The 11,616-nt window shown below is 43.9% G+C and overlaps 1 protein-coding gene across 1 annotated transcript in view; it reads left to right on the top strand.

The window, feature by feature from the left end:
* Positions 1-10,537: 10,537 nt before the first annotated feature.
* Positions 10,538-11,616, top strand: part of KIF21A (kinesin family member 21A) — a 90,993-nt gene continuing 89,914 nt past the window's right edge. Inside the window, exons 1-2 of the mRNA XM_014963361.1 lie at positions 10,538-10,726; positions 11,466-11,590. Coding sequence (XP_014818847.1) covers positions 10,538-10,726; positions 11,466-11,590 — 314 coding nt within the window. The remainder of the gene's footprint in view (positions 10,727-11,465; positions 11,591-11,616) is intronic.

Below are 11,616 nucleotides of genomic sequence, written 5' to 3'. Positions count from 1 at the left end.
CAGTTCAAATGAGTGGTGCAATACCGAATAATTTTAAGGGGAGAAGAAATAATTCTGTTACAAGGGAAATTTAGTCTACCCAGGGTAGTATGGTGTCACTGAAGATCACTCAGGAAACTCACAAATCTAAATGGAGTAAGATATTTAAATGACATTTTACTATAGACATTTTTATGCAAATTAACCCACATGACCAATGCTGCATGTATCTTCAAGTCTGGAGCTATTTAAATAATACATACGGATAGATGATGCAGAATCATTCTAAGTTGATTTACCTGTTTCTTCGCTTCTTTTGAAATGTTAATTACATTGTGACAGAAAGCTTGATGCTGTGAGACAAAGTGGAAGGGTTTCAAGACCAAAAATATGAACGCTAACATTATGTGGATTAATAATCAGAAGAAAACAAAGCCAACAGTAGTGGATTTTAACCATAAATGCTGAAAAAATAGTTAAGGTTACACATGATCTGTCTCCCTGATAATGAAGGCAACTCTCATGGAAAGAGGTTTTCTTTGAAGACCTCCCTCCTCAAAAAAGAACAAAACAAAACAAAGCACCCAACCAGGCAAGCAAACAAAATAGTGTAGAGTTTTCACGTTTGTAAGAAAAGCTTGAAAATTTGATGTGAGCGTAGAATCAAAAGGTAAAAACAATGAATCCTCCTGTTTTTAAGTGCAAGTATTTGGAGTGTGGTCTTCTGATTTCTTAAGCCTGTCCTGTAAGTGTTGATTAATTTTCACTTCGGTGAAAGCAGTGAAGCTTATCTGTGAAGCATGTAACTCCACTGGGTGAGTAAGGGTAGTAGAATCTGGCCCGAATGAATCAGCCAAATAACCATAATTATGTTAATGAGGTGCCTAAGGCATTCCCTTAGTGTGCACAAAACTCTGAGAGATGTCGAGCTCTTGATGAGCCAGCTACTCTTATCGGGAGTTGGGATGCTCCTTCCTGCTAAGGATTAGCTCTTCTGTGGCTGGATAAACTGTGGGAAAACACTAAAATCAAGGCATGCAGAAGACAAAGAGTACGGAGACACCTCAGCATCACCAAGTAGCATTCAGCACTAGGTGGTGCTCTTTTCTCTACTAAATGACTATTCAATGGTTGTGAGAGGAATGGGCTTTTTTTTGTTTTGTTTTGTTTTACAACGCTGTGTCCCATTTGTTACGGTAGGACATCACCTAAAGAACAGAAAACTCATAAGCAAAAATGTAAAGCAAACCAGAATGCTTTCCTGTGTTGATTAGTCATCACCCGTAAGCCCAGAGATATACATCAAGTCATGCAGCCCATTTCTGCGTGTGCTGTTGCTTCTGGTCCTTTTTTTCCTAGGGCCATTTCCAGTGTCCCAGAGGTGAAGGATTTCTTACTTCCCAAAAGAGATTCTCTTGGATCCGCACATAGGATACTGCAATGAAATTTATTCCTGAGATCCTCTATGTTCCCTTTACTTTTGTGTTCTTCTTCTCAATCACAGTATGTGTTCCACCCTAAGTCGTTCTTTGTTCATTCCCTCCACATATTTCTGTTCTTTAATTATGTGTGCTGTGGCTGCTATTTAGTCAGGGACAAATATATATATATAAAAGAAGTTATTTTAAGTCTTTTCTTTTGTATATCAGTCTATCTGTCAGTACAGGTCTTCCTTGTTCCTGTTATTTCTCTACAAACAACATCAAATTTGTCAATGCTTTTATTAGCAGAGCCTCATAAGAATCTTTGCCGAGATCTACTTTTTCCATGAAAAGCCAGACAGTGAGATAATAACTTAGTTAGTTATGAAAAGATCTAGAAGAATCTCCTAATACAGAATGACTCAGTGATAAAAAGCGGTAAATGAAATTTAGAGCATAAAGACAGAGGAGAAAATAGTCTTTCATTTTGTGGGGGAAAAAAAAGTAAATTTCATTATTACCATACAGGAAGAGGATGTTAGATGGTAGATAGCAAATGTCAGCTCAGTGTCTGTCAAGCAGGCAAACACAGTCTCAGGACTTATTTGCAAAAGGACAAGGAAAACCAGAGAACATCCTTGTGATAGGTTAAGAATTCATGGTGCAGCCTAAACTTGAGTGCAGGTTCCAGTCCAGCTGCCTGATCTCAGAGAAGATGTACAGAGCTGGAAAAGGTCCAGAGAACAGCACCAGAAGTGCTCAGAAATGGTTTGAGGAGAAATCAAATGGATTTAGAGCCTTCAGCTGGAAAAAGAGACAGCTGCAAAGTCATGGCTAATTTTCTGTTTGCTCTTTCTTTCAGTGTCACCCCTGAAATTGAGGAGTTATCTGTTTTCACGCACTGTTTGGAGTGTGAGCTCTTTTGGAGCTATGCCAAACAATTATCAAACTCATACTGCATTAACAGAATCTTCAACCTTCCTCCATCTATATTTTTCTGAGCCTCAGTGAATGGTTTGTTGAAGCCAGTTCCTTTTGCTCTTTATAACTCCCTGCCAAGTCCACCATGCTGGTTGCTGGCCCCTGTGGTGAATGCGGCACCACTTAGGACTTAACCTGTCAGAACTTAAGAAACTCCCTGCTGGGTCAGACCAACAGTCACAGATGCTATGGCTGCCCAGCACCAGTGATGGCACTGGGGTAGCTGCATGGCTGCTGGCCATCTGCCCTGATCAAGCTACAAGTTTTGAAGACCCCAGCAGACCTTGCAAGGTCCCTCAGGCTCCCAGCACAACATTACCTGAGACAGGGCGGGCAGATCCAGAGAGCAAAGCCTGAAGAGTGACAATCAGAGATGCTGTTTGGGGAGAGCACGTGTACCTGGCCTCTTCCTCTTGTCCAGTCTCCAGATCAGTCATCGGAACTGCCTGTTCCTTTTATTATCAGTTAATAGAGGCATTGTTCACAAATCTCCTCTAATCCTTTTTTATGCCTGCTAATAGCCTGCTTCCCCAATCTCCTGTGGCAATGAATTCTGGAAGTTCATTACCCGCTGCGCATAAAAGTGCTCTTTTATTTCAGGAGCAAACTATATCTACGCTTCCTGTCCCTAAATGCAAATTTACATAAGATTCAGCCTGTCACTGCTCTGAGTATTAGCCTTTGGCTTAAGCATTCCCAAGTGATACATACACAACGAGTGGTATGAAAACAGCGTCAAGTAAATACTGATGAAAACAACGCTCATTTTGTTGCATTTTTCTGGAGGAAAGCGAGGAATGGTTGGTTGTTCAGCCAAGGCTGCTCCCCGGACAAGTGAACGCCTCTTCTCTGCCTACGTGTAGCCCAGCACAGACCTGGGAGCACGTGTTTTCTGGTGGGAAGGGGAGGCGAGGCTCCTGCAGCCTGACACAGGGCTTGGCCCTGGCTGCTGCTGCCGTGGCACAGCACATGGTACAGACGTGGTCCTTCTGCAAACGCTGCCTGGGAACTCGGAGCTCCTGCTTCTCACCTCTCCTGCCTCCTTACATCACCGTTTCGACTACACTTTTTATTTCGTGGGTCCGTGTGACAGTGCCAAGCCAGGCTGCACACACACGGAGAGTAAAGAAACTCATGCCATGCTTAATCTACAGCTGTCATCCCTTAATTTATAAATTCCATGATGCTATCAAAATAAAGACTCTCAGTTTTGTCTTGCAAGACCTTTTCTTTACCCGCCCAAGCCTCTGTTATGCAGGTGACTTTCCACCCACTCGCTCTTCCCCAAGCTCCCGTGCTGCCTGTGGCTTGTGGTCCCAGTATTGTTTAGGTAATTAGTCACGTCTTCACCCACCTTCCATCCTTATTTTTTTGTTATTACTATTTATTGTTTCTATTGCGGTAATGCCTGAGGATGCCAATTAGGAAATAGGACTTCATTGTAAAAAAAGCGTACAACAAGCTCTAACCCAAAGAACTCACCATCTGAGGCTTAGGCATACCATGACTAGTGAGTTCCTATGCACGTGGGAGGAAGCCTGGGAGAACAACACAGGAGGACAAGTTGTTTACACAAGCATAAGACTGGCTACTGAGTAACCTCTACTAATAGTCATTAGCAGGCTCTGCAGGGAAAAAGAAAATTTCCTGGCCTCACTGGAACTAATTTCATCTGTGTATTTTACCAGAGATGGAGAACTTAAAAGTAATTTCATCTGGCATGTGCTTGGGGTTTGATGCTTGTTGCTTAAATGTGTAAATGCATTTGTTTCTGTCTTATCTAGGGCAGATTGGCAAAGCTGCCCAGAGGAGGCTGCCCTGCGACTGCTCATGCTGTGCTCACTGTACCCATACAGGGCTCCTGCCATCCAGTACCTTCCACATGGCTGAGCCAAAAATTAGAAGCATGGCGGTGGTGGGGGAAGAGTGAAGGACAGAGGAAGGGTGAGGATAATATTGAGAAGGACATTATGAAAAATCCATCGTGTTGGGTAGCTGTATCCTTAAGGAAAATTTTTTGTTGTGCAACTGAGCACACATTCAAGTCTGAACAGCCGGTTCTGGTGAGAGGCACCAGAAATTAATTTCTCGTGCAGCTTTTGTATTAATAATTCATCTCATTAAGGTGTGGTCTAATAGTGTTTGCACAGGCACAGGAGTCAGCCCTAATGCTGGTTCTGACAACCATTTCTTCTATGGGCATCTGCAATTTTCATGTGCTTCTTGCCTCAACTTCCCCTTACGAGAAAGGGGAGGAGCCAAACTTGCTTTGGTTCAGATCTGTCAAACAGTTGGCCTACTTACTGCTCTGTTTCTTTGGAGATGTTTTGTAGTCTTTTGCAACAGCATGAAGAAAGCATAGCATTCAGTCATCCTGATCTAGTAGCGTTTTGGGCTTATTTCGAGGTGTTAATGAATCAGGCCCAAGGATTAGGTTTAGAAGCTCAAGTTTCTGAGCCACAGGACAGAGTTCATTACAAAAAGCTGAAGGACCTGGCTACATCTCAGGAGATATTTAATAACCCAAAGCTACTATAAGGTCTCATCCTGCTAAGACTTGAGTTATTTTCTTCCTCATACTGTGCTAGATTTGATTAGCGTTATCATAAATTATTAAACTAAATTACCTTATTGTAAAGACTACTTTCTGATTTTTTTAGCCCTCATCTCCATTATTTATATTCTTCCTGTAATACCTGAAGGGATTTCCAGTTGCCAGGGTGAATTTGCAAGATTTTATTGCAAAACAGCTGATCACAACTTTCAGTTAACCAACAAATTCTTAAAACGCGGTGACATAAAAGGCATGTTCATCCTTAGTGTATATCCACTGATATGAGTCTCTTAAGATGATGCAGAAGAGGTTTTCCTCAGATATGTGCTTTACCCTGTTCTCTTTCTTGTATTTTCTTCTAGTCTAACAGTAGCAATTTAGTGGGGATCTAACGTACACGTATTGCATAGGACATAATGCAACAGGCAAATTTATATAAAAATATTTATCTTGATATAATTATCTTAGTGTGGACAGCAGTTACAGTAGTACAAACTGCAGCAGTCCTTTGGCCAAAAGGAAAGATAAATTAGTGTATGGATATAAGCACGTTTTTGTCATATAACACAAACAGTCCGAGCTACCAGGAGCAGAGGAAAACTGTGCTGCTTTGTTAATAGGGATATAACTCACACAGTAAAATTTTTGTGTGAAGAAAGCATTAGTACATAAAGAAATTCTTTCTTTCTTCATCAAGTGTAGTGGTGGAGCTAGCAGCTCTACTCCCATTGAATCCTCTGCTCAGCTCCAGGTATGATCCCTTAATCACATGTTTCCTTCCCTTGTATTTTCTCCTTTCATTCATTTTCTGGAAGGCGGATGGAAAAAAAACCATCTCTTTTCTTCTTGCTTCAGAGATTCCTGGTGCTGCTTTTCCTCTTGTGCTGACCAGCTCCAGAAACAACCCTGCAGAGCCGTTGCTTGGCTCTAACTCCAGAGATCCCTCTTCCTCCTCCACCCTGTCCTCTCTGGTTTCTCTGCCATCTTCTCACCACAGTCATCTGTACTAAACCAGCCTGTTTCTTTTCCTTATCTGGTGTTACTCTGATCATATGAACATCAAACTTGCACTCCTTGCTTCCTTCTCAACGTTGAAATTACCTTCCCCCATCCTGTCATGAGCCAAGTGATAGTTCCCTTCAGCAGCCTGCTTTCTTTTCCACAATTATTGGAAGCAAAGGCTCCCCTGTTTTACTTTTTAGCTTGCCAGTTTAGAGTGGATTAACACTTTTCTTTCTTCATTGTTATTTAATCAAAAGTCTCAGTGAGTGATGGGAAGAAAATGGAAAGCATTTGAAATGTCTTTTGTAAGCTTGACTGCTTTCCAAGACCCTGCAGTTAGAAATGAGGAGCCGAGCAGAGAAAAAAGAGAATGCTTCTAGAAAGTCCTTGAAAATCAAGGTGCAACAGTTTTGGGAAGTTTAGTTTAGCTTGTAGCAAAGATCTTTCAAAAAATGACTATGGAAAAGCCATAGATTCATGTAAGCCCAAGGCATCATATAGAAAATGCAAACATAAGTTTCACTGCCAAGTAGAAACCTGGAAGCACCATATGAGTTAATGTTGAAGAATTTAGTGTTTATTAGATAAAATGGAGTGATTATTGCTGATGAGTGAATGTTGCTGATTTAATTTCCATTAGCAACAGCTCATGAAACTCAGTTCCAAAGGAGTCCAGTTACCTTTCCCGTGTCAGAAGATACTGGAATACGAGCAGTTACTGGGTGTCACAGTTTGTAGAATTACAACAAACAAGGAGAAAACTATAGAGGAAATCTGTGATCACTTATATAAGCCAAAGTCTCTCCATTTTTTAAACTGTCATGAATGAATATGATAAAAATTTTGCTCATTAGAATTTATATGTTATCATATTTGCATATACATCTCAGCTTCATGGTGTGTCATTCCTGATCACTGAATAAATTGTGGCTTGTATGTGGCTAAATAGAGTTTATTTAATATATAGATTCAAGAAAACAATAGTCACTAATGAGATGATATTTCGTGTGTGCAAATTTGATAACAAAAACTATGCAGATGAAGAGTTTTAATGACCCTCAGAACACAGCATCAATACTGTTCTTCCACAGTATTTGAACATTTCATGTTCCACTGTCTGTATCCAAAAGAACATCTGCCTTCCATAATGGTGGGCCGAGTCCTTAACTTGACAAAACCTACTAACTTTACTTGAAGCCTTCTACCAGTCATGGTGTAATTGGTCTAATTGATACAGACCAATCAGAAATTAGTGATTTCGTATATTATTGCCAGTCTCAATGAAACAGTGACACCTTGACTACTCAGCAGAAAAGGCACTAGAGAACGTCATGACTGTATAATGAATGTCAGGCTGTTACCTGATAAGGTTTTGTGCAGTGAAATCTTACATAAAAGATCTTTATCAAACCATTACGTGATAGATCCTCATGGTTACAAATTGTCTCAATGCCAATATCTTCTGACACTGTTCTGTTATTTCCACCAATGGAATCTCTTCTCTGAACTAAATGATATTTTCAGCAGGTGAAAGAAATAGGCAACCTTAGCATGGCCCTAACTAACAAATTGAACCTTTGATTAAATTGGCTTATTTGGAACTGGTAAAATATCACAATTAAAACATTTGAAGTGAGGGTTCTACTATTGTAAGTGGTCTACTTTAATTAGATCATTTCAAAATCAACTGGTACAGCACCAACACAATGTAAACAACTTGTCTGCAAACACACATAGGTCAAAATGCATGGCTGGGACTCTCCTGAGTGGAGTCAGCTTGGCTCATTCAGGCTGCCTACAGCTCAGTGATTTTAAGCAGCTTCTGGTGCTTAAAGGACCTCTCTGGGCAGCTTCACCATCTGTGCAGGGCGTGCACGTGTGTGTGTGTTGCTCACCCTTCCAAGCACAGGTCCTTTGGTTGCCCTGGTGGATGAAGCTCATGGTGCTGACTCATCTGGCAGGAGAATGGAGGAGGTGAAAGTGTAAGAGCCATCACCGGGGATGTTTTTAACAGTTCCTCCTCTGAGCTCAGCAGGGACCAGAGCTGGGAATTCCCTTCCTGCTCCCCAGCCTTGCAGTTTGTCCCTTCTCTGGGAACCTCTGCAGTTGGTCAGGGGTGACCAGAGGTGGCTGGTACCTGTGGTGTTGGAGCCGCAGGGAAGATGGAGTGCTCTGCTGCAGGTCCTACCTGTAGATACGCTGACTGAGGAGCACAAGGGGAAGGGACCTTCTGGGAAACCTCATTCATTAGCTGTGAGATTGGAAAAATCTGTAAATGTCACAATACAGCTTTATTAAAGATAAACAAGACATTGGCAATATGGTTATATACTTAGACAATGAAAGAAAGGGAGCGATTGTGCCCTTATTTATTCAAGTTAATCCTTCAACGAGATGAATAGGATGCTGGAGAGCAAAGGCCAACCACATTATAAGAAATGAGAAGCGGAAGAACTGATTTAAGCTTCCCGGGGCAGCCAAGTTAACAGGCTGCTTGTTTACATTGGACGAGTTGGGAAAAACCAAAATAAAATGGTTTATTTTACCAAAAGGATTGCTTTCTTTTTAGCAAAAAGGATTGCTTTCTGGAAATTGGGAACACAGAGGAAAGTGTGTCATTAAAGAAATAGGATCTGAGTCTTTTTCCTGTTTTACATCTGAATGGTCACAAATCAGGCACTTTGTGCGAAACACCACAAGAAGCTGAACGTAACTTGCTCTATCAATATCAGAGAACCAGAGGCACTGACTTGGCAGGATTTCATAGGCGAGCTCAGGGAGATGTGGATGAGCTTTGCTGCATTGGGGCCCACCCAGTGAAAGATGCTGTGTGAAACAAGAGCAGGCTGGTATTGGCCACGGTACAAATTTGTCTTGAGTGCATTTGTTACATTAACCTTGTAGCTGCGTCAGCTGAAAAAATGCATTGGATACTTTTGGATAAGAAAGTGTCCAAGTTACTAACGCTATTACAGTGAAAACATAGCGACCTTCCCTATTTGCTTAAGCTTTTTTTGTTGGCTTGATTTGTAAATCTGGTGTAAATAAATGATGATAACCTAATTATGCAATAGGATTCCACTCACTGTGGATGGGCTGCAGGTATTTTTAAATAGCTCCGTGGGATACAAGCAGATATACGACACAGTCACGAGTGTTTAATCTCCACTTGGTAGAAACGCCCTGAACTATGAGACTTCTATTACTTTCGTTTTGAGGCTCTTTTGTATGAATGCCAGCACAGTTCACCTGCAGGAGTTCAGGCGGTTTTCTTCCTGCTATCTTGCCCATTCTGTAATATATTGTGAAAAAAAAAAAAAAAAAAAAAAGAAGAAGGTTGTGTTTGCCCAGATGATCTGATGGCAGATTTAGGACGCTGCTAATTTGTAGACTGCTGACAAATTGACAAGTTGGCAAAATTTGTGAATAAATTTGAAAAAAAAAAAAAAAAAAAAAAGAGAAGCAAAGCATCTGGCCTATGGCATTAAATAGAGAATCATGAGCTGGCAAGTCCAGAGAGATGCATGCTTTGTTCTGCTTGTACTGGATTCCCTTGGTGGTTTCAGACTGAACTACCTGTGTCTCCATTTTTCTGCCTTTCAGATAAATATTGTCTCAGTATACCTTGGCGATATGCTACGTAGCTTAAGTTCCCCATGATGTCACGTCTTTGTATGGTGATGCTGTTTAATTCAGAAGAAAGTGGAAGACCATCATTTTGTATAGCAACTTCCAGGTGGGCCGTTTTCCAGAAATAATCCAATCTCTAAATCAATAGAGAAAAAAATAGAAAAGATAGAGAAAATAACTACGAGAAACATGCAGAGTAACAATAATAAAGCTAATTTCTTCTGAGAAGGAGGGACTTGCCTTTCGAGGGAGCTGGGAGGTGGGTAGAGCCCCATCCCGCCAGCAGACCTCACCTGCCCATCTCTGACAGAGGTTGGAGCCTGGGCGTGAACAGCCTTCACTATCAGAAGCAAAACAACTTGAACTGCAAGGTTTTTAGCATATCATTACAAATTCAAACCCAGGCCTATTCTGATGGAAAATTTTCCTTAGGAATGTGAATTGTTTTGGGCAAAATAACCGGGCTTGTTTCCTGGCAGTGATACCATTTGCATCAAAAATTAATGTCATCCGCCCACTCAGTTTCCAGCCTAAACCCAAGGCGTTTCATTAGTGAAGTGAGAACAGCGATGCCTGGCTGGAGGAGCAAGGGCCAACAAACCTGCCAAGCATGGCCAGGAACACGGGAGAGCTGCGTGCTCCTGCTGGCAGGGGGGTGGTGAGGACCCCACCGGGCCCGGCCAGGAACCAGGAGGAAGGAGGACATCACATTCCTGCTTGGAAGAGGGAAGCAGGTGGAAGAGCAGAAAAACCAGCCCTGGGAGAGGGTTCGGCTCCTCTCTCCCAGCGGGGAGGCCTCAAAAGCTGTGGGCAGAGCCCTCGTGTGAGGCTGTGCACGTGCGTGTGCAAGAGCCACCACACATGTCGATAGCATGAGTGGAGGACTGGGGGAAGGATGAGCGGTGTGTGCAGAGCACTGCCTGCGGGTGTGCAAGTGCCACACTCATGTGCCTCTGGGGAAGAGCCGCCCATGGGCCAGGCACCACCAACAGCATCATGCGTGCCCTTAGCTGCCCACACGCAGGTGTGTGTGCAAGAGGTGTGTGTGGGGCTGTGTGTGTGTGGTGAGCGCCACACCTGTGTGTGGAAAGGTGTGAGCCAGGAGAGCGTGCAAGGTGTGTGTGTGGGAAGGGCTGTGCAAGAAGGAGTGTACACGCAGGTGTGTGTGCAAGAGGTGTGTGTGGGGCTGTGTGTGTGTGGTGAGCGCCACACCTGTGTGTGGAAAGGTGTGAGCCAGGAGACTGTGCAAGATGTGTGTGTGGGAAGGGCTGTGCAAAAGGGAGTGCGTATGGAGAGGGGTGTGTGTGTGAGGTGTGTGTGTGGAGTGTTTGTGTGTATGGAGAAGGGTGTGTGTGTGTGGAGAGGGGTGTGTGTGTGGACAGGTGTGCGTGGAGAGGGGTGTGTGTGTGGAGAGGGGGGTTCGTGTGTGTGTGGAGGGGTGTGTGTGAGGTGTGTGTGTGGAGAGGGGGGTTTGTGTGTGTGGAGAGGGGTGTGTGTGAGGTGTTGCGGGACGGGGGGTGGGAGGAGGAGGAGCGGCGCGAACCGCCCTGCGCTGCCGCCGCTCCTACCTATTCATTCAGGCACCTAAAATGGCTGGAGAGAGGAGGCGGCGGAGCGGGAGGAGGAGGTGAGGGGGGGGAGAGCCGCCGCAGTGCCCCCACCTCCTCCCCGGCCGGCCCCTCCTCGGCCCGGCGGTGCCCTGTGTGTGGAGAGGGGTGTTTGTGTGTGTGTAGAGGGGGTTGCGTGTGTGGAGAGGGGATGCATGTGGACAGGTGTGTGTGGAGATGGGTGTGTGTGGAGAGGGCTGTGTGAGGTATGTGTGTGGAGAGGGGTGCTTGTGTGTGTGGAGATGGGCACACGTGAACAGGAGGTGTGTGTGTCTGCGTGTGTGTGCGCAGATCCGTGTGTGTGCAGAGCCGCGCCTGGGGCGGGGTGGGGAGAACCGTGTGTGCAAATCCGTGTGCGTGGGGACCTGTGAGCGTGCACGAGAGCCGTGTGTGCAGCGCTGCGAGTGTGCAGAGCCGTGCGTGTGTGAGCAGGGCCGCGCCG

The sequence above is a fragment of the Calidris pugnax genome, unplaced genomic scaffold, assembly GCF_001431845.1.
Source record: "Calidris pugnax isolate Ruff unplaced genomic scaffold, ASM143184v1 scaffold44, whole genome shotgun sequence".
NCBI classification, from domain to species: Eukaryota; Metazoa; Chordata; class Aves; order Charadriiformes; family Scolopacidae; genus Calidris; species Calidris pugnax.
The sequence above is the reverse complement of the archived record's forward strand: the minus strand, read 5'-3'. Positions and strand labels throughout refer to the sequence as shown.